Source organism: Podarcis filfolensis (assembly GCF_964270895.1).
Source record: "Podarcis filfolensis genome assembly, chromosome: 9".
NCBI lineage: Eukaryota > Metazoa > Chordata > Lepidosauria > Squamata > Lacertidae > Podarcis > Podarcis filfolensis.
In genome coordinates this window covers 23,194,885-23,219,111 of record NC_139610.1, presented here as the reverse complement: position 1 = coordinate 23,219,111, position 24,227 = coordinate 23,194,885, and the positions used below count along the sequence as shown (strand labels likewise).

The window sequence follows — 24,227 nt, the reverse complement described above, 5'->3', positions numbered from 1 at the left end:
ACAAAACTATTGTGCAGGATTTGTGGGTCTTCAATACAGATCAGAATTAAAAGGGGATCCTACTATCCTTGTCGGCTCCTTGTCGCTTGATCAATTTTCCATCTCATTATGCCCAGTGTTGGCTTTCAGGATTAGTTTATAGTCAATCTTACTGTAGTCTTGATGATAAAAGGGGGAAGGAAGCTATTAAATTTGATTTTCGAGTTCTCCCCAGAGGTGCAGGACAACAACAAAGCAATTTGCCCCCCTTATTAAGAAGTTGATTGAGGGCATAGATTTCTGCAGATAACCACAGTGGTCTTTTATTGTGTATAGAAGCTGTTTGTTTCTAATGACTACCTGGACAAACTGCGTTGCTGTCATATTTAAAATAAATATTTTGGGGTTTATATTCTCCTATGTTTAGCTGGGCTCTTTCTGACAAAACGTGGCAACTGGAGTCTGACAAATAAATTATACAGGTGTAATTCAGTTATACAGATGTAATTCATTTTACTGTTTGTAAAATATGATCCTCTTATCCTGCTTGTTCCTGCTAATGAGTCTCAGGTTCAGCTAAGCTTTCTTGGGCCAGGGATCATGTAACAGGGTTTATAAACTCTCAAAAATGGCTACAGGCAGCAAAATCTTGCTAGCAAAAGATTAACTTGGGTAGATTTTATCTTGTCTGAGCTGAATGGTTGACTAGCAAGGGAATTTAAAGATGATTTAGAAGGAACAAAATGTAAAAATCCCAAACTATGGGGGAATGTTCAGAATCTGAGAAGCATGTTCATAAATGTTTAGGATATGATTTTTATTTTTCAGATTAGATTTGGTCATTGATACTGCTATCATTTATCGAGGCAGCTGAATCAATTTACTAAATCTGAAAAATGCTTAAGAATAAGAATAAAGTTATTTATGTGGATAATAAAAAATAACATACCTGTTTAAACAAAGTTTTACACATGGAAGTTGCAATCCAAACCTACTTATCTAGGAGTAAACACCAGTGAACTCCATGGGACACATACAGGACTGTACTGTAAACCTCTCAAAAATTTTAAATTTTATATTATTAAATGTACTAGATATAACATTATGCAAGTAAAATAAGACAAACAGATTTGTTTGTTTAAAAAACCATTTCAAGATAACCTCATGATGGAGAGGCTCAAAAGTGAGGTGCAAAAAGGGATTCAAAATAAATAGGGCTCAACTGAAATTAATCCAAAAAGATTTCTTTCTTTCTTTCAAGCTCCTCCTGAACTGTTGGAGAATTTCAGACTTCCCCTATTTGGTGAAAAAAGCCTACCCGATTTTGCGATTCATGAATTCTGGATGCAATTTAAAATAATAAAAGAATAAAAATATTATTTTATTTTAAATATATATTCAAAAACAGCCTTAGCTTTTGATGACCAGACACTGGCACAGGATCTGCCTACAGTGATGGGCCTTGGAGTCTCAAATTTCAGCGGCACCTTGTGCAATGCCAAAATTCTGCACCCCCTGCCTCTGACCTTCCATTTTACTTCATAGTTGAGGTGTCTCCTGCAAGGAGTGCAACCAAACTGGTCAAGCTCGGACTTCCGGGTTGGCGCCTCCGGCAATGGCAGAGCTCCTCCGATCGGGAGGAACTTGCTCCGTGAAAAGCAGGGTCTGGTCTGACCGCCACGGCGAAGGCGGAGACCCATTGAAATCACAAGCGGGAGAAGCTTGTGAACCTGGAATTCGGCTGGCACCTTTTGCGCCTCCCCTACTCACGGGTAAACCCTGTTTTGGGGATCCGGAGCGATGTGTGGTGAGTGGCGTGGTGCTTCGAATTGACTGCTTCTTTCACGGAGTGAAGCCGCATTGCTGTTGCCGGAGAGCGCTGACTTTTTCCTGTGGACAATTGGACTTTAAACAACTACCCGTGAGTAGAACGGAAAATTGGATCCTTAAATACCTTAATTTGGCACCGAAACAGGAAGGTCTTAAACAGGAAGTCCGCCTTCCTCTTTTGTAAATAGATTGAAGCAAAGACGTTACAAGCTAAAGTCTTGGAAAGCCTTTGGCAAAGGATTAAATTTCCATTGGTTAAAATTACAAAAAACCCCTTGGAAGCAGGAGAAGAGGGGGGAAATTTTGGACCTAGCGAGCCTGCAGGAGAGAGTGAAAAATCAAATTACCACTGCTCTGAACCTGGAAAAGGGCTGCCAGAAAGAGTGACGTTTTGGGAGAGTTCATTGGCTGCGAACAGAACGTATTTGACAGCTAGCTAAATAAGAGAAAGATACTGTTTCCATTGTCCTTTTCTGCATTTAAAAAGGAGGAAAAGTAACTGAAAATTGAAACTATCTTTATGGCTTGAGTTGTGTGATACAAGTGGAGATTGTTTCCCTCTAGAGGGAGCTTTTGAAACTGTTACAGGATTGTAACTGGGGAATCTCCAGCTGCAAGATAAGAAATTGTGAGAACCAGAGATTGACCTTGGACCATTTAAAAATGTTGACAGGAGAAGCCATAGTGACTGTATTATGCAAGATAAGCTATTCGCTGGAACAGCTTCATAAGAAGACGGATGACATAGCTTTTAAAATTGACAACTTGGGACAAAAAGCGATTAATATGGGACAAAAAGTGAGCACTAACACAGAAATAATTCAGGACTTGGTACAGGAATCTACTTTGGCAGGACAAATTGTGGAGGAGAAGGAGAAAGCTGTTGTTGTTGAGCCTAAAGTAATACAAGCGGGATCTTCAGTCTTACAGAAGAAAATTGAGGACTACAAGTTGAGGCCTTTTATGATCGAATCTAGAAAAAGTCAGATTCTGAGGATCGGACTGCAGCCTGGACTGAAGAAGGAAAGTTGGAAAGATCCCTCTATGCAGGAATTAACTGACTTCTGGGACATGGACTTGGGTCTGGAGGAGATTGAAGTTCTGGGGGCCTTTGGATTTGGAGGAATCTTGAAACATGTCCTGAAACACTTTATGGATTTTAGCTTCAACTGTGGAAATTTGGCTGACCTGTCCAGAAGGATTAAAAGTATTGTTAGGTTGGAGTCTTCCAGAGATCTGCTCTTTAGAATTAAAGAATATGAAGAAGACCTGCAGAACGGACCTGGAAAAGAGTTAAGAGCCTCGGACATAAGATCTCCAGGTTGATGGACTATATGGAATTGACTGAAAGGACTGGCAGAATCCGAAACCAGGGAGAGGAGATGGTGGAAGAAGATTGGAAAATTTTAAGTTTATATATAGAAATACCGTAAAATTAATGAGTGATAGAAAAATGGTGGAATGAAATCTTATGGCCTTAGCAGAAATGTTATAAGGAGTTAAGCATATATAAGTATTTTAGTCTTAATGGAAAATAAGGTTAAAAATATGTTGAGATATTTATAATATGATAGAAAATAGAGAAAGATGGAAAGGATTTGCTGAAACAATTAATAGAAGTGGAATACAAAAAGGGAGGTGAGAGGAGGTCAAGGAAACAAGGGAATGAAAGATAGAGTATGGAAAAGGTGTGATGTATGTTTTTAAATTGTTTTTGTTTTGTTTTATTTAGGGTTAGGGTTAGGATTTTGTTTAGTTTAGTTTAATGTGTTTAGTTTAATGTGTTTAGGTTGTGTTTTGTATTGTTTATATATAGTATTGTTTTGCTTTTTTCTCTTTTGTTTCTTTTTTCTCTTGTCTTCTTTTCTTTTCTTTTCCTTTTCTGTAATCTTTAAAAGCAATAAATATTATTAAAAAAAACAAACAAACTGGTCAAGCTCCCCCAAATCCACCTCTACTGCCTGTCCTCCTCTGAGAAAGTGGAGTAGATCTGGGCGTCATCAGTATGCTGGTGATGGCTGATTCCATACTTACAGATGACCTCATGTAGTGGCTTCGTACAGGTGTTGATTAGAGGGCTAAGGCTGACCCCTTTGGAATCCCACAGCTGAACTGCCATAGAGTCAAGCAAAAGTCCCTCAGTGCAACCCTCTGAAACTTAGCCTCAGGTAGAGCAGGACCACCATAACACTGTGCCCTTTACTCCAACCACCAAAGTTGGTCTAATAAGATTTCATGGCTGATGGTATTGAGGAGTGGCAAAATATCTGCCTTCCTCCTGTTACCACAACCAGTCTGCTACTGGTTGTTTTAGGTGCTTCTCTCCTTATATCTTTTCTAGGGTTTCCTCACACACACCCCTCTTGACTTCTGGACAGGAAACAGGAAGTGGTGCTCCATCAGAGTAAGGAGATGTTGTCCCATCACAGCTAGAGTTATCCTTTAGGGCAGGCTTCCTCGACCTCGGCCCTCCAGATGTTTTGAGACTACATTTCCCATCATCCCTGACCACTGGTCCTGCTAGCTTGGGATCATGGGAGTTGTAGGGCAAAAACGTCTGGAGGGCAGAGGTTGAGGAAGCCTGCTTTAGGGCAACGTGTTCAACAAGGGATCTCATCTGATTTCTGCCCAAGTTAAAATGCACATTTTACAATGGTTCCAGATTGATGACTGCACTCCCTTGTTGAAGTGCTTGAGTCCATCTCTTGAATCTGCTTTGGAAAGAGAAGGGGACATCAACCTTACCACAACCTCTGTGACACGTGCTGAGATGGAAATGATCCCCAAAAACAGAAGAAGAAAGAACCTTATACTGAAACACAACTGTTTGTTTTAGGCTTACATTTAATCTCTTTGCCTTTTCAGAAAAATATTGATCAGGGCTCAGCAGCACAGCCACATCTAAACTTATCTAAGGCTTCAACAGGGAAGTCATTTTCATTAAATAAATAAATAAATCTTAGTTTGACTTACAGACTCCCTGGAAGTTTTAGGATTCAATCTTTTTTATAAAAAAATCTCTCTGACATTTGGGGAAAAGACAAAAACCACAAGAGTGACTGGCCGGCAAATGCAGTATTGTTTCACTGACATCAGGAGTGAGTGGGATTTTTTTTTGTTTGGATTGCAGCCTTTGAATAACCTTGGAAGGATAGATTCATAGGAAAGTGAAGGACAAATATGGCTCAAGAGAGAGAGAAAATGAGCAAAAGGCAAACATAGTTTTCAAGGGCAAACCACAGCATGTCAACCCTTCCCTGACATTTGTGGCTTGCACATCCTGAAAGAGCTCATAATAAGAACAAAAACTCAGTTTTCAGAGGGACAGGAGTGCTCTACAAACCCCATTTAACAATGAATGAATCCTGACCCATCACCGCTTCAGACAACTTTGATACAAGGCACAGATACATGTCAAAAGGAAAATGCTTTTGTGAAAAGGTCTATGATTAATTTTGATTCTTCATTTGTAGGAGAATTACCGGTACTTCAAAGTTTTGTTTATGGGTGAGGAGTACACAAATGCTATAGTCATATTAATGAACAATATAACTTACTTTAAAAGCGTTTTAAAGCATAGCTGTTCTATTGATAACTTGCCAAATAAAAATGAAATCAATGCTTTCAAAACACCTACTTGAGGTCTTGGGATGGATCTGCTCTGATATGGGGAGTCTCCACAGAGTGCTCAAATACAGCCCCTTCTGTGCCTAAAATAAATACATAAATAGGATACAGGATGGTTATATTCTATGTGAAGATCACAGTTTAAATGTATTACATTCCTCAAACAAAAGCATTTAATTGATCTGATTTGTTTAATGTTTCAGCACGTTACTGTTGGTGAGGTTTTCTTCAAATTAGACTGGCTGTAGAAGAATCCTTCCAGTGCTATTCCCCCCCCCCCTAGAAAAAGAGGTGCCAGAATTCACCTTGAACACCTTCCTTATTCTTCCACCTGGGAGGTGCCAGAAATGAGTTTTGGTGAGCTGCGGCTGAAAAATTAAAGCCCTGCTGGACTCTTACCGTCTTCGCTGACCATTGGTTAAGCTGGCTAGGTATGATGGGTAGTGCAACAATATCTCAGGGCCCATAGCTGAGGAGCACTGCTCTAGAAGGGTTTCATGTTTTAAAGAAAATGTGATATATGAAAAAGATTTGATTGGTGGCACTGGAAGCAAAGGTCCTGATCTTCAGGCTGGGGTGCTGCTGCTGCCTCATTCATATCTACAGTGGCAGAAGCTCCATGCTTAAAGGAGGGTGCTTATGCATCTGCCTTGTCCAGCAAAGGAAATGGACCAGCACTTGTGTAAAGAGGAGTGCTTCCATGTATGCCACAACAGCAGCAAGAATACTTATTGCAAAATATTGGAAGACACAAGATTTACCCACTTTGGAAGAATGGCAGATGAAGGTGGTGGACTATATGGAATTGGCGGAAATGACCGGCAGGATCCGAGACCAGGGGGAAGAGTCAGTGGAAGAAGATTGGAAGAAATTTAAAGAGTATTTACAGAGATATTGTAAAATTAATGAATTTTAGAATAATGTTGGATTAAAATTAAGAGGTTTCTAGCTGTAATGGGTTAAAAGAATATGAAAAAAATGGGTTTATAAAAGCAAAATATTAAGAACACAACAATTTAAGAATAAAGATTTGGGTAGAATAAAGAGGGAAACAAATTGCTGAGTTAATAAATTGAATTGGAATACAAAAAAGAGAGGTATGAGGAGGTCCAAGAAACAAGTAAATGAAAAATAATGTGATGGAAAGATTTTTTTTCTTTTTCTTTTTCTGTTTGTTTTTATTTTTTGTAATGTAAAAATCTTAATAAAAATCTTATAAAAAAAATAAAGAGGAGTGCTTCCATACAAAAATTTCCACTAATGACCGATTTATGTTTCCCCTTTCTTGCATATGAGTATAATATCCCAGATCTTAGACAGCCACCTCTAGTCTAGATCTCCAGTATCTTATGCAATGCTTCAGGATATAATGAATTATACAAGATTATTTTTTTCATAAATTATTTTTTTCTATATGACCAAAGTGGTTCCCTCCAGAGGTGACTGGATTCTAGCTCCCATCTTTTCATCTTAAGGTAGCATTCAGATTTGTGTCTGGTTTCATGATTATTTTTATTGTTTTATTCTCTATACAGTTTATTTATTTATTTATTTATTTTGGTACATGGCTTAGAAATACTAATCATTAAGCGATATACACAAGCCTTAAATAAATAATAATTAGCTAAAAACTGGTCAACATTTGAAAACAAAGCTTTTTGGGTTTTTTTTTTACAAAACTAGATCACAAGTCATAGAAGGGGAGTGACAACAGCTATTTATTAGTTCAAACTCTCAGCTTTCAATATTGGGCAGCAATGTGTTAACTAGAGGACCAGTGATGTACTCTCTTAAACAGCATAATCATGGACATGGAGGGATCATCCATAAAGAAATTAGAGATTACAGCAGACCGAGCGTGGAAAATCTTCTAGGAGGTATCATTTAAATAAGGCAAGAAACCCACAAGATACATGGCCATTTTATAAATGGCAAGATTTTCAGAAATATTTCTCTGACACAGAGCTCAGCATACATCATATCCATCCTAATTCAGTACAAGCCACAGCTAGTCATGCATTCGCAAATTGTACTCCCCTGAAACTATGGAAACTGAAAATGTAGTACTCTCAGAGACTGGCTGGTGTAAACTACTTATTTCTGCTCGATTTACCAGTTACTGATATTCGGCCTTTGGAAAATGACAATGAAGATGGTTTCATTAATACCACTGGAAGCATATATTACAAATTACAGAGCTGAAAGTTTGGCAATAGATCATGTTACCCTTGCATCCACAGAATGAGCACAATGAGTGGGTACTTGTTATATAAACAGCAAAACAAGGGTTTTCTCCATGCATTGTCTTGCTCTCAAAAAGAAAATGGCAGCACATTCAGCACAACACCAAATAAAGGCTAAATTGTGCCGTTTTATTGGGAGTACTCTAGATGCAAAACCGCCGCCACCTCCCTTTAATTCAATCATACATCTAGGGTCACAATAAAATGAAAGCAAACTCAATGTTGCATGTACTGTTCATTTCAACAAAGGGACCAAACAACAAGGTGTTGCTTTGGTACATTGTTGGTGTCGCTGACCAAAGCTGCCATGGTTTCAAAAGCCTCGGTGCTTCTACAGCTGGGTAAGCAAATGAGAGGGATGTTATTCCTGTAGATACTTGGACCCTGACTTCTCAAATCACAGATATAAGGAACCTCAGTTGTGCCTGTCTTTGTCAACATTGTGGTAATGTAGGATTTACAGGTGGGTCCAGGATATCAGTTAAATGCTACTGGTAAAAGATTTGCAAGTCATTGTGTTAGAATGAGAAACAATGTGCAACATTTCACAGCTGTATCATAAAACGGAAGCATTTAGCTTGAAGTGTTACTTGGCAACATTGGAATATGTGCAGCCAATACCAGTTCTTGGACTAGTATAGCGTTTTAATTAATAATATACAGTGGAACCTCGGTTTTCGAGTGTCTCAGAAGCCGAACACTGAAAATTTAAAAAGTACGGTAATTGCTTCCGTTTTTGAACGTGCCTCAAAAGTCGAGCATCTTCCACTGCGTGTTTTTCTTTTTTCTCAATGGATTTTGCCGACCATCCATTGCTCCTCGATTTTCGAACATTTCGGAAGTCGAACAGTCTTCCGGAACACATTATGTTAAAAAACTGAGGTTCCACTGTACTTAAATTATGACAGATTGAAACTAGAGGCTTGACACTGCCATTTAGATTATGTGAATGTGTATACACAAACAATTATACCAATGCCAGCATAAGTCGCCTTAGCAACTCTTTCCCAGGTCATAAAAATCTAAGAAGAGTCATACTGGATGAGACCAAAATTTATCTAGTCCATCTTTTGCTATCCACAGCAGCCAACTGGACACCTTTTGGAAGCCTTCAAGTAGGGCATGAGGACAATAACTGCTTTGCTGTTGCTCCCCAACAAATTCCCAGTAACAGGACACAGCTATCACAAGTAATAATAGTAACCATTTACAGCATTCTTCTCCATGAAATCTATATAGGCTAGTGACTATCACATCTTGTGGCAATGAATTCCACAAGTTAACTCCCTCCTTGCTCCACCTCTCCTCCTCCCAATCTGCCCCAGCTTCACTTCCATTGCCACCTGCTTTCTCCTAAATGCCCTGCCCAATTCATCCATTCACTCATTCATTTGAATCCCTTGCCTCTACCCACAGCCTCCTTCTCCCCCCTTACTTTAATTTCTTGTCTCCTTTCTGCCTGCCTATGGACACATTAGGTTTTCTAGCTTCACATTGCCCCCCCCCCTTCTATGATGGTTGAGCAGCTCACTGACATTGGTCTAAGGTATCCCAGTCACAAACAAAAATGAGGTGGTGGGGAAATAATAATAATAATTTAATTTTTTATACCCCGCCCATCTGGCTGGGTTTCCCCAGCCACTCTGGGTGGCTTGGGATGTGGGTGGTGCTGTGGCTTAAACCACAGAGCCTAGGACTTGCTAATCAGAAGGTCGGCGGTTCGAATCCCCGCGACAGGGTGAGCTCCCGTTGCTCGGTCCCTGCTCCTGCCCACCTAGCAGTTTGAAAGCACCTCAAAGTGCAAGTAGATAAATAGGTACCGCTCCAGCGGGAAGGTAAACGGCATTTCCGTGCACTGCTTTGGTTCACCAGAAGCGGCTTAGTCATGCTGGCCACACGACCCGGAAGCTGTACGCCGGCTCCCTCGGCCAATAAAGCGAGATGAGCGCCGCAGCCCCAGAGTCGGCCACGACTGGACCTAATGGTCAGGGGTCCCTTTATCTTTATCTGGGTGGCTTACAAAGGTACTTTGAAGTCCTATACAGGAGTGAGCAGAAGATAGATCAGGATCTACTGGGAGATTTCCCAGGTGATCTTCAGTAGATGCTGCGTAGTATACTGCTTTGCATGAATGGCTTGCTACTTGATAACAGTCACCATGTGGAGTGCTTTATGGCTTCCTTCCATGCGTGAACAGAAAATAATAGTACTATAGATTGCTAAAAAGCACAGTGCGTCACTCGTAAAGATGGAATAGATTAAAGCCATAATATGCACTTTTTAAAAAGGTTATTCAGAAGGTTCTATTTTGATCTTGCCGTTAGTGTTCCTGATTATTACCTATATAATGACTTGCTGGCCATTTAGTCTCCAAAGCATCCTACCTTTTCTCTGTACCATGGAGGTGAATAACAGGTGTAGAAAGCAAAAACCACCTGTCATTACCACAAAGCAAAAGAGAAATGATTTATTGAGAAATGCCCTTCACCGTGGTTCAAGTGGGAAATTCTGCAGGCATTAAGAGAGGGAGAGGGACTTGGGCACTTATATGCCCTTCTTTAGAGCAGCAGAGAGGCAAAGTATGGTTCTTAATTTAGCAGTATGGGGAAAGAGGTGTACTGCAAAGCAATTGACAACAAGGCCTGGGAATCTGACACAACCATACCAATAGGAGGAGGGGGCATGTGGGCATATGTATATGACAGTCAATGAGCCATTCACTACAATAGCCTCAGACACACATTGTAGCACTGCAGCAACTGTTTTTCACTACAGGACATTGCAGTAAACAGTGAAAGTTGAAAGCAGCTAATACTTTAAGAAACATCATTGATCAGTGATAAAATTCCCACTTTGTACTTTTCAACAGGGTTCCTGGGTTAGAGATTTGCTCTGCATATTCAAGACTAAAGGGAGGAGATCATAGAATCATAGAATCATAGAATCATAGAGTTGGAAGAGACCACAAGGGCCATCGAGTCCAACCCCCTGCCAAGCAGGAAACACCATCAGAGCACTCCTGACATATGGTTGTCAAGCCTCTGCTTAAAGACCTCCAAAGAAGGAGACTCCACCACACTCCTTGGCAGCAAATTCCACTGTTGAACAGCTCTTACTGTCAGGAAGTTCTTCCTAATGTTTAGGTGGAATCTTCTTTCTTGTAGTTTGGATCCATTGCTCCGTGTCCGCTTCTCTGGAGCAGCAGAAAACAACCTTTCTCCCTCCTCTACGTGACATCCTTTTATATATTTACACATGGCTATCATCTCACCCCTTAACCTCCTCTTCTCCAGGCTAAACATGCCCAGCTCCCTTAGCCGTTCCTCATAAGGCATCGTTTCCAGGCCTTTGACCATTTTGGTTGCCCTCCTCTGGACATGTTCCAGTTTGTCAGTGTCCTTCTTGAACTGTGGTGCCCAGAACTGGACACAGTACTCCAGGTGAGGTCTGGCCAGAGCAGAATACAGTGGCACTATTACTTCCCTTGATCTAGATGCTATACTCCTATTGATGCAGCCCAGAATTGCATTGGCTTTTTTAGCTGCCGCGTCACACTGTTGGCTCATGTCAAGTTTGTGGTCAACCAAGACTCCTAGATCCTTTTCACATGTACTGCTCTCAAGCCAGGTGTCACCCATCTTGTATTTGTGCCTCTCATTTTTTTTGCCCAAGTGCAATACTTTACATTTCTCCCTGTTAAAATTCATCTTGTTTGTTTTGGCCCAGTTCTCTAATCTGTCAAGGTTGTTTTGAAGTGTGATCCTGTCCTCTGGGGTGTTAGCCACCCCTCCCAGTTTGGTGTCATCTGCAAATTTGATCAGGATGCCCTGATAAAACAGTAGTAGATTTTCCATGTATGGAGGCAAGGGGTACCCAGTGGCACAGAGCATGCCGGTCAGTAAATTACACCAGGCATAGGCAAACTCCGGCCCTCCAGATGTTTGGGACTTCAATTCCCATCATCCCTGACCACTGGTCCTGTTAGCTAGGGATGATGGGAGTTGTAGTCCCAAACATCTGGAGGGCCGGAGTTTGCCTATGCCTGAATTGCACAGTCCAAAGTTGGAGTTTACTCTTTCTTAGCAAAAAGATGATCTCTACAGACTTGGCTGAGTGTCAGGCTCCATGAGATCAGTTGCCATGACTAAAGCTCCCCGTCTCCCCACAGCTATCTAGGTCTCCTCCTCTCCAGGGTTTTCCCCAAGCAATCAGACTGTGCCTGCATGCCCCCTATCTCCTGGTTCTGGGAGACAGGGGGTGGAGAGGAGCTTGCCTCAGCAAGAGGGGGAGACACCTGTGCCTGTTCATGAGCCTGACTCATCTCTGCCTCTTGGCTTCCCTCCCAGTTGCCAGCTTCAGCTTCTGATTCTTGCCCTGCCACAGACTCTCCCACCTCACTAAGCTTTCAAATACAGGGAGGGCTCAGATTCAATTCCAAACACACGTACACGAAATTAAGACCTGTTCATTTAATGCAACCAGACCCCTAGTGTTAAAACAAAGCGTGAGATGTTGAGAAACGGTGTCACACTAACAAAACTGAAATGGCATCAAGTATCTCATGACAAGCTCTGAAGTTCATCCACGCAAGGCAGGAGTGGGGAACATTTGACCCTCCAGACATTGCTGAACTACAACTCCCATCAGCCCTAGCAAGCATGGCCAATGGCCAGGGATGATGGGAGTATTAGTTCAGCAACACCTGGAGGATCAAAGGTTCACCACGCTTGATGTAAAGCATTTGACACACATTACAAAGACTAAAATCTACATGTTCTTAACTATGTGAAGGCTGTATAATCCAGATATTGGAGAGCTGCGGCCTGTTAGAGAAGCCAATCAGCATGACGGCAGCTATTAGGAAAAGAGGGAAGTTCCCTTAGATGGGAAGTCTTTCATGCTACAAATGCCTTGGGCATTCCAGGAGGAAGGAAAGTTGGGAAAATTTCAAATAGCTGAAATAGGACACCACATGCACAGTGTTCATGATAATATGGCCGTAGATATGCACAGTATGTGTTTGTTTCTCTAGCAGAATAATGCTGCAAAGGTTTTTGGGGCACCTTAAAGACAAATAAATTATATTATGGCATAAGCTTTCGTGGACTAGAGCCCACTAAACAGATGCATGGAGTGTAAGCATCAGTTGTTGGGCATATGCCATAGAAAAATTTTACGCTTTAAGTGCCACAATACACTTTGTTGCTGCAACAGACCAGCACAGCTCTCACTCCGGAATCTGTGGCCAAGTTCCAAGACAAGGATTGCAGCATTTGTTTCCTTTGGTTGAGAGAGCACTGGAGACTTAATGGTGTATTTGGACTATTTGCTTTATTTAACAAATGCACAAGCAGAGCAAAGGTGGAGGCAAACAGGCACTCCTGCAGAAGGCAGACAGATTCCCAGATAACTATTTATGTGGACCTACAAAACTGTACTCCCTGCTCCAACTAATTCCACCTAGAAACACTCAGATCTCTCTGTTCTATAATTGCCCATTCAAAGCTGCTAGCTACTATTTCACATACGCATCCTGCAAAGCATACGTCTGAGACCCTATACAAAGCACAGGTCTGCAAAGCACAGGTCTGAGACCTCTCTAGCACTGCAGGAGAGAATTACCCATTGAAGGGACCATCCCTGGTCATTAAGAAGCATTAACATGCCTCTGTCAGATCCCAGATTTACAGAGATCGAGCCAGCCAAACTCACAGCTGTATTTCCCCTTGATCCTAGTCTGTTCATACAGGCACTCAATTAGTCATATCCTTTGCTGTTTTATTTAATCTCCCTTCTCTGTTGTCACCATGTCCTGATTATCCCCTGTGCCTTTTGATGCCCTCTGTTTAATACTTCTAATGAGCTACAGTAGGCTTAAAATATTATATAACACCCAAAGAGAAACCAAGCTAAGTTAAAATAAAAACAATGGAATAAATTCTGGCTCCCTTGAAATCAATGTCAGTGACTGCTAACTATCACCAAATGACTGTTAAAAAGCAACAATCTTCATGATTTTTCTGTAGCTTGGATATCACTGCTAACTTCTGAAAAATTAGTGCAGACCTTTGCCATCAAGTGAAAATGAAACACCTTTCACCAAATCATCTTGAATCAAATTGTGGTTCCACATTTAAAATTCCCACCAACTAAAATCAAAGCTCTTTTTCCAAACATCCTTATCACTTATAATACACTATTATTGGGTCCACAATTGTACTGTTTGGCAGGTGGATCAAGCTACATACCTGTTGCAATATCTGGTAAGCAAAGCTTACTATCAGTAGATAAAGGAGGCAGAGTTCTGTGTGATTTTGACAGGCTCTAAGAAGCTTCCTTCCCATTTGGTGTGCTCCCCACCATAGAGCGATGAGATTGTATGAAAAATGCCACATCACACCAACACACATTCAAATGTTGTGTTAAGCCATGGTTAGCTGAGAATGTGTTAAGCCATGGTTTGTGAGAATGGGCCTCAGAGAAGACTGGGAAATGCTACTGGGTTACAAAGGGAAGGTGAACTACTCAATACCTACTTTGCTTCTGTCTTCACCCAAAAGGAAAGCAGTGTCCAACTTGGTGACAACAAGAATAAATGATGCAAGGAGGGAGCTGGGTCCCAAGATAAGAAAAGAGGTGGTAACTTAGCTACTTCAAAGGAATTCACATCTCCAGGGCCTGAGGAGCTGCACTCAAGGGTATTAAAGGAGCTTGCAGATGCTGCAAATGTTGTCCCCATCTTCAAAAAGGGGGGAAAGAAGAAGAACCAGGTAACTACTGACCAGTCAGCTTTACATTGATACCAGAAAAGATCATAGAACAGATACTTAAACGGTCGGTCTGTGAGCACTTAGAAGAGCCAGCATGGGCTTCTCAAAAGCAAGTCATGCCAGATGGATTCCATTTGGTGGATCAGGGGAATGCTGTGGACATAGCATAGCTTGATTTCAGTAAGGCTTTGGACAAAGTCCCCCATGGTATTCTTGTGAGGAAATTTGGGTTGAACCAGGTAACTGTTAGGTGGATTTGTAGCTGGTTGATTGACCGAACCCAAAGAGTGCTCACTCACAGTTCTTCAACATCCTGGGAAAAAGTGACAAGTGGGGTGCCATAGTTTCTGAGCAGGACCAGTTGTTGTTCAACATCTTTACAAAGGACTTGGTTGCAGGTATTGAGGAGATGCTCATCCTATTTGCAAATGACACCAAACTGGGAGGGGTAGCCAGTGCCTCTGAAGACAGAATTGGGATACAATATGACCTTAACAGATTGGAGAACTGGACCAAAACTAACAAAATGAATTTCAATAGGAACAAATGTACTACACTTAGGCAGGAAGAACCAGCTGCACAAATAGAAGATGGGGGACACCTGGCTTGCCAGTACAATGTGTGAAAAGGATCTAGGGGTCTTAGTAGATCACAAACTTAACACGAGTCAACAATAAATAATAATTGTGATGCTGCTGCAAAAAAGGCTAATGCTACTTTAGGCTGCATTAACAGAAGTATAGTGCCCAGATCAAGGGAAGTAATAGTACCGCTCTATTCTGCCTTGGTCAGACCACACCTGGAGTACTGTGTCTAGTTCCGGGCACCACAATCTAAGGATATCAAAAAGCTGGAACGCGAAAATTGGCTTCCAGGTGGAAAAATCAAAATTAGAAACAGAACTGTTAGAACCCAAAACTAAGATTTTGTCAAGGATGTATAACTTGCTGTTGAAATGGAATACACAGGATGAAATGGTGAAATCTGCTATGATTAAATGGGCACAAGATGTTGGACATAACATTATGTTTGCTGACTGGGAACAGTTGTGGACCACAGGTATGAAATTTACGGCATGTAATGCCTTAAGAGAGAATATTATGAAAATGATATACAGGTGGTACATGACCCCAGTCAAGCTTGCAAAAATATACCATTTGCCCGATAATAAATGTTGGAAATGTAAATAAACTGAAGGTACATTCTTTCACCTTTGGTGGACGTGCCCAAGAATCAAGGCTTTCTGGGAGATGATATATAATGAAATGAAAAAGGTATTTAAATATACCTTCCTGAAGAAACCAGAGGCCTTCCTTCTGGGCATTGTCAGCCAATTGGTGCCAAAGAAGGATAGAACTTTTTTTATGTACGCTACAACAGCAGCAAGAATACTTATTGCAAAGTATTGGAAGACACAAGATTTACCCACTTTGGAAGAATGGCAGATGAAGGTGATGGACTATATGGGACTGGCAGAAATGACTGGCAGAATCCGAGACCAGGGAGAAGAGTCGGTGGAAGAGGATTGGAAGAAATTTAAAGACTATCTACAGAAATATTGTAAAATTAATGAATGTTAGAATGATGTTGAATAGAAATTAAGTGGTTTCCAGCTGTAATGCTTTAAGAATATGGAAAAAGGGTTATAAATAGGTAAAAACATAATTAAAATGATGTTGGATTGGAAATAAGTGGTATTAGCAACAAAGTTAATAAGAATATGCAAAAATGAATTGATAATGGATGAAAATACTGAGTTATAAAATGTTAAGTTATAGAGATAAGATAAATGAAAGAGGGTAAGGATTTGCTGATTTGATTATTTAAATGGGAATACAATAAGGGGAGGTGTGAGGAAGTCAAAGAAACAAGCAAATGAATTTTAAGTTATGAAAAATGGAATTGTTTTTAATTTTTATCATTTTTTGTGTGTTTATTCTTATTTTTTTGTTTCTTTTATTATGTGTTTTTGTATATTTGTTTTTGTAAAACCTTAATAAATATTTCTCAAAAAAAAAAAAAAAGCTGGAACGCGTGCAGAGAAGAGCAACCAAAATGATCAAATGTTTGCAAACCAAGCCTTATGAGCTAGGTATGTTTAGCCTGGTAAAGAGGAGACTGAGAGGAGATATGATAACCATCTTTAAATATCTAAAGGGCTGTTACATGGATTATGGAGCAGGCTTGTTTTCTCCTGATCTGGAGGCCAGGACCTGAACCAATGGCTTCAAGTTACAAGAAAGGAGATACTGACTAAACATCAGGAAGAACTTTCTGACAGTAAGAGCTGTTGACAGTGGAATAGACTCTCCCAGGCGGTTGTGGACTTTCCTTCCTTAGAGGTTTTTAAGTAGAGGTTGGATGGCTATCTGTTATGTATGATCCAGTTGAGATTCTTGCATTGCGGGGGTTGGACTAGATGACCCACAGAGCCTCTTCCAACAATACAATTCTATGATTTATAAATCTTGTTTCTAAAAGTCTGCCAAGCTTATCTCAAATGTGTGCCTATTTCAAAATTGCTCACTACCCAATTATCTTTACAATGCTCTTTTACGATGTCATTATTTCTCAACCTTTTATTTAGAATATATATATAGATAGATAGAGAGAGAGAGAGGGGGGGGGGAGGGAGGGAGGGAGGGAGAGCCTTTGCTGCTTTCCAGAGTAATTGAGCAATTTGATATTTTCCGTTCATCAATCCCTTAATATAGCAGCATATAGTATTTCCAAATTAGTAGATGCCCCTTAAAGACGAATAGAGGATGCATCTTCGGTTTAAATTTACTGAAAGCAGCATATGCCAATCCTGAGAATTCCTAACTGAAGCAAACCTGCTGAGTCCCAAATGAGGGAAGAGTTGCAGCTGAACTTTGGTGTGTGTGTGTGTGTGTGTGTGTGTGAGAGAGAGAGAGAGAGAGAGAGAGAGAGAGAGGAGCCACTGATAAAATAGACTGCTGGGTGAGGTGTGAGCAGTTGCTAGAACTGAGCCAGAAGTTGTCAACTGAAAACATCCAACTCAACTCAAAGTAGCTTGAAATTAGGAGTGAAATTTAGAAGGCATGATCCTGATGCAGAAGGGCTTACTGTGTATTGGTGGTGTAGTGCCTGTTTGTTTTCCCTCTCTTCCATTCTCCTCTCAACACATCCATTTGCCCTCAACAATCTATGGTCTTTTCAATGTGTTTGTGGGAGGTGGGATTATTGGCTTATCTCTTTGTTTGTCTTTGTCATGTTTTGTATTTTATATTTTTATGCTGTAAACTGCCTGTGATCTTTGGATGAAGGGTGGTATATACATTTGATTGATTGATTGATTGATTGATTGATTGATTGATTGATAATAGGGATGTCAGAGAATTCTGATGACAATGGAAATGGGAGCAGAAATTGCTGATGTTCACTTATTTGTCCCCTGTCTGGAATGGAAATCAATCCAGTGAATGCAACATTATGCTGTTGTTGATTTTCGTCCACAAACATATGCTGTTGATTAAGTTTCTCTCCACACTGCCGCATCTGCATTGCATTTCCTTCACGTTGAAGTGAATAGGTTGGAATGGCATAATGCCAATGTGTTTTATATAATTAATTACGTAAATTGTGTCAAGTTGCTTGATTTTAGCACAGCGGACAGTGAGAAGAAGAACGTACATTTTGGCAGAAGCTGACCTGCAGTCGTATGGAAGCAGTGCTGTGTGTGACGAATACATGCAATATATGGAATGCACAACAATGTCTTCTTACAACCCAATCACTGCCTCTTTGAATGACACTACATTATTATGCAATAGCCTGGCATTTCCAACTTCCTCAATCCATCCCCCAATCACTGGATGTAACCATTGAGTTAGTACCACATTATATCAAGAAACATATTCTGTTTGAAATGTGCTCCTAGCCTTTCTTTTTCTCTCTTTTTTACTTAATTCAATCCAAGAGTTAGCTCTTTTCCCAGAAACTAATCCTTAAGTGGCCATATATTCTGCGGTGAGAGCCAAGGCTCCTGACAAGTCATGCCCACACCTTTACAGCCCTCATTTACAATCCAGACATGAAAAATAAAAACAAATATATTATGTGCTTTAAAACAAAGCAAAAGAAGACCATTATTATGCTTGAATACCTAGGTACTGAATTTACTGATGTCAGCCTGAAAAACAGGAACCCATCATTGTCCTCTATCAAGGGAGAAATTCAACTTCACAGTGCTGCTAAATAAATAAATAACCAATATACTGAGCCACATTTGGGTGTATGATTTCTGTACTTCACTCCCTGTGGGCTAGGCATTTCACCCTGTGGGTGAAAGCATTCTGAGTGAATAGCAGCTGCATAAATAATATTCAGGTTGCATGATACAAGGGTGAGGTGTAATTACGTAACTTTAAAATTCTTTACTAGACCTATATCTGCTTGTGAGTGGAGAAGGGAAGTTGCTGGTACAGACCTGGAAATGTCTTCTTGATGGATCTGTGAGTCTTCAAGTGATATTTGCTATGGATTTACATATCAATAACCTTAGGTCACAAAAATTCCTGAGACAAAGTAAGGCAAACTAGGGTTTGCTGCTTCCATTTCTTAGTCATAGTGTCAGAAGTATCTGAGGACTACTTCTGATGTTACAGTTCTTGTGTGTGTTATGAAAAAGAATCAGGGATAAGACTGAATAGACCAATTCCACTGCCTCTGTGAAACTGGAATTTTAGCCCTGTTCACATGGTCAAAATTCAGGAATTCCGGGCACATAGAGTGGTGAGATTGTGCCTTTTGCATTCAAGGCTGCAAATCTTCATTTGTTTATGCATTTCGCTATATATGGAACAAACATGGGTACAAGTTACAGAGAGAGAGAGGAAGGAAGGAAGGAAGGAAGGAAGGAAGGAAGGAAGGAAGGAAGGAAGGAAGGAAGGATCTGTTTACAAAGGTCCCATGAACATGCAAAGTTCAGGAGTGCAGACACAAAGTGTGAAAGCTTGTATGTGTGAATGAGCAATCACAGGTGGTACACCATAGATCGTTTAGAAGCTGGGTGAATGAAATACACAAATTGTGGATATGGTACTGGCTTCTCTGGGCCAACTGGACCTTAGAATGGAAGCACGATTGAAGATACCAACATTGATTGTGCTTCTAAACCCTAATGTTTGCAAGCATTTACAAAACTGCAAACATTCCTTGAAATAACTTAAGATATCTACCCAGGCAAAACCTTATTGTCTGCCCAGAAATTCTGACACAGGCAAATTTGGTGGCTACTTGTCCTCATATACAGCTTGCATCTTGACTGCTATACTTGAGATTTTAGGACTCCACCTGTTTGCTACACATGTCTACCCAACTGTCCTCAGAATTTTGACCATACCCATCCATATTCAGCAATGCCGTGATTGTAAATGCTGCTTAATTCAGTGAGTCAGCCAGGTGTATATTATTGCTTTTTCTTCCCACCTTTCTCCCATTGATTGTAACGTATCAAGCTTGAATTATGACCTGTCTATAGAGCAGGAAAAGTGTGAGAAAGACTTCACCCATTGACAATCAAATGGCCAGTCAGCTACTGAAGGCAAATATATACCATATACTCTCATACAAACATGCATCGTATCATCATTTACTTTCTCTACATCACTGAGCTTTTTCTAAATGGTTTATTTATATTCTTCTAACCTAATTTGTAATTCACACATATCCCTCATTTCCTTGTTATTCTGTCATATTTCCTTTTTATGGCCCCAAACAATATTTCTACTTTATCATCCCAGTTTAACTGTTATTGTGGTGCTCTGTATATTGCTTCCAATTACCTGCACATTTATCCAGTCTTAAAAGCAAATCTAGTATGTTTATGTTCTCCTATACATGTTAAAATCATGTGGCTATTATAATACAATAATGGAGTGTCTCATTATTTCTTTCTACTGTGTGGCTGTGCTAGATTCTATTGAATTCATAATATTTTTCTCCACATCAAAGGAAGCATGGCTAGACCCAAGTGAGAAGAATATTAAATTTGTTTCAATACATTCATCAACTCTTAACACATTTTTCTTTCTTGTCTGTTTCACATGAAACTCAAGTGGAATGTCTTTTATTTCTGCAAATTCATTCAAGATATGTGCAATTCTAGCAGCATGTAACTGGTGATTTATCTGAAGATTTGCATTAAAACTCTCCTTAATCTTCCTGATAAATGAGATTACAGTGGTACCTCGGGCTAAGTACTTAATTTGTTCTGGAGGTCTGTTCTTAACCTGAAACTGTTCTTAACCTGGAGCACCACTTTAGCTAATGGGGCCTCCTGCTGCCGCCGCACAGCCAGAACCCAATTTCTGTTCTTATCCTGAAGCAAAGTTCTTAACCTGAAGCACTATTTCTGGGTTAGCGGAGTGTGTAACCTGAAGCGTATGTAACCCGAGGTCCCACTGTATCTGCTTTGTAGTTGCAATTGTAGTTGAGATTCTTTGGTATTGGGTTAACCTAATAATTTTGATTCAGTCTCAGAAGATATGAAAATGACCTGCCCCCCAAATGGCTGCTTCTGAGTTCCTAGCTGTGCAAGGCCACACTGGAGCTCTGCTCATTTCTACAAGGGAGTCCCCCACAAAGTGGGATTCCAGGTGATGCAAGGACATGCAGCTTGGACCTCAGCTCTTACCAAAGAGTCATTTGTCATCTATTTCTGGTGGTTTTCCTCTCTTTTTCCTTTGGCACACATGTGACACCCTTTCCTCCGTGAAGAACTTTGAAACTCATCCTGAGATATTCGTTAACTGGCTTTGTATAGCCCTATTAATTTTACAGCAACATATTTAGGATTTTCATCACTAATGCCTATGTGGAGTTACAGACCTCTCCCAAATCTTGTGGGGACTTTATGCTTCTAAAAGTAAAAAAAACTACTGTAAATATAGCTTTCAAGGTCAATGGTGCCTTAATACATATGGGTTTGAATTATATAGGCAGTGACAAGCTAACTCAAAAGACACAGAGAAATGAAAGTTTATTACTTGCACTTGCTTATGAGGCCACTGATAGTTCTGGAGTCCAACAAGAATCAGTGTATCACATCTGAACTCTGCTTGTGAATATTGTTATCGCGGGTGCTATTTGCTTGAGATCATTATGCAATTCTGCTTGGCATGTGGCCTCAGTTTAGTTCAGGGGTTCTCTTGGATGGTGGCCAGAGTCAAGAGAGCAGAAATAAATAGCCCCTTTCAAATTTGAAAATCAGATGAGAATATTAGTTTACATGATTGCTAGAATCTGAAAGTTACGCCATCTAATTCAATGTCATTTGCTGAAACCAAATGTCCCTGGGGAAATGGTGTTTTGGTTCTAATAGCTGCTGCTAACATGTGCTGTCGACACACAGGCATAAAGCATTGAAGAGCGCAAGCCAGATGGTAGCACTGCCAACTGCAAATGACTCAACTCTCTATCTTCTTTTCAAGGAAGAATAATACTCAGTTCTGAGATTGTCAACATTCTTGGGCAAAGAGTACATATACTTTCCTGAGCTCCTTCAATGCTTTACATTGGAACCTGGGGCACTTTAGATGTTGCTGGAATACAATTGTCATCATGCCTAACCACTGACTGTGTTGATTGGGGCTGATGGGATCTGGAGTCCCACAAAATCTAAGGGGCCACAAACTGCTCACTCTTGAATTTTTTTATTTATTTATGTAGACCATATCTATCCCAAGGGACGCGGGTGGTGCTGTGCTCTAAACTACAGAGCCTAGGACTAGCCATTCAGAAGGTCGGCAGTTCGAATCCCCGCGACAGGGTGAGCTCCCGTTGCTCGGTCCCAGCTCCTGCCAACCTAGCAGTTCGAAAGCCCAAAGTGCAAGTAGATAAATAGGTACCACTCCGGCGGGAAGCTAAACGGCGTTTCTGTGCGCTGCTCTGGTTCGCCAGAAGCGGCTTAGTCATGCTGGCCACGTGACCCAGAAGCCGTACGCCGGCTCCCTTGGCCAATAAAGCGAGATGAGCGCCGCAACCCCAGAGTCGGCCACAACTGGACCTAATGGTCAAGGGTCCCTTTACCTTTATATCTATCCCAAGCTTTTTGTGACCATTCCAAAACAGGTTGCTGTATAATATACAGGCAAAACCAAGACATAAATTATTCTGTCTTTAATATACAAAGCCCTGAACAACTCGGGTCCAGAATATATTACTGCTTCGCTAAGGCCTGAGATGATCTTAAGGAGCACGGCTAGCTGCCTCCCACTTTACAGGGCCCCTCCTGGCTTCAGGTCTTTAGCATTCTTGCTGCTAATTTCCAGGCACCTGTAGCAGACTTTTTTTAATGCCGATACAGCCCTATTCCAATGTTTAAACCTTTTCAAGGTGAAACGGTCATTGTTGCCATTTCTTTTATAGTGTTTTATGTTTTACTGTACTTGCATATTTTGCCGTATACCGCCTTGGTCTTTTATGTGAGCCCTAAGAATATTTCTCCTAAAACTGAAACTAAAATCAGCATAAAACAAAACCAGCATTAAAAAGAAAGGATAACCAAGGCAGATAAATGGCAAGCGAGGGGACTCCAATCTGGCTTTGCACTCCAGCAAAGGATGAAGAAACAGGCCTTTATCTGGTTCCAAAAGCTCAGCAATGTTTGTATCTCAGAGGGGAGGAAGTTCCAAAGCTGAAGATGTATGAGCTTTGGAACTTTCTCCATTGAAAAGATTATTGTTTGTGCCACCACCATTCGAACCTCTGTGACAGATGGCATCACCAGGAGAGCCATGTGCAAGCTGGCCTATAGGGGAGCAGGAATTCTCTCAAGCGAACTTAGCATTTAGGGCTCTGAGTACCAATACTAAAACTTTGACTCATTCTTGGTAGCATATGTAAAAAGTAAAGGTAAAGGACCCTTTACTTTTTATGGAAACGCACAGAAACATTGGCAGCATATTGGTAGCCAGTGCAGTCCTTTTAAAACTGATGTTATGTGCTCATGGTAGGCTACCCCTGACAGGAGCTTAGTCACATCATTCTGTACCAGCTGAAGCTAAGTGCATTCTTAAGGGCATTCTCACATATGCCCTTGAGTAATCCAACCTTTAGGTTTCCAGTGTGTGCATACCACAAACCTATACCACACATCATAAAAATAGATATCCTCTGCCTATTGAGCATATGGTTCCCCATATGCAATGCTCTTGTGTGGGTTTTTAAAAAGATTAGGTTGAGAATTGCTCAGTTGCTCAGGGAAACTCTGGATAAACAAAAAAGTTTAAGTTTACTCTTCCCTTCCCTGGAGACCATTCTTTGAAGCACCCCTCCTTTCTTTTATGAGTTAAGTTTTAAAATAAAAATTGAAGATGCAGAGCTTTAAAAATGTTTAAAGGACACAAGTTCTTGAATCTAAAAACCCTTTTGCCTTTGAGCACAGGGGGAAAAAATCATAATAACCTAATTCAAAGACAAGCATAGAGAAGCTTTAGAGACAGAACAATTTTCTAAATTATATCTGGGAAAGAACAATGCTAATACCATTAAGGTCAGAAGGAAAACTCTTGCAATCTTTAACAGTCGTCGTGATGCTTGTACAGTTAAGACACTCAAGCTTTAAACTTTAGCATTTCTGCAACATTCGTGACTGAATTGGGTCCCCTGTATGGTGGTTTGTCAAGATCACACAATTACCTTTCTTGGCTACAGAAGAGCCACAGTTCAAATGCCTACTCAGCTACAACACGCACACAATTTTTTCATGTGCATGTTTTCTTTGTTAGATAATGAACATTTCCAATGAAACATT

General features: G+C 40.6%; 1 protein-coding gene across 2 annotated transcripts in view; it reads right to left on the bottom strand.

The window, feature by feature from the left end:
- The window catches only part of SGCZ (sarcoglycan zeta), a 547,569-nt gene that overhangs the window by 11,060 nt on the left and 512,282 nt on the right, over positions 1–24,227 (bottom strand). For both annotated transcript variants that reach the window (XM_083630759.1, XM_083630758.1), the window contains one exon: positions 5,447–5,519. In XM_083630759.1, coding sequence (XP_083486885.1) covers positions 5,447–5,519 — 73 coding nt within the window. The remainder of the gene's footprint in view (positions 1–5,446; positions 5,520–24,227) is intronic.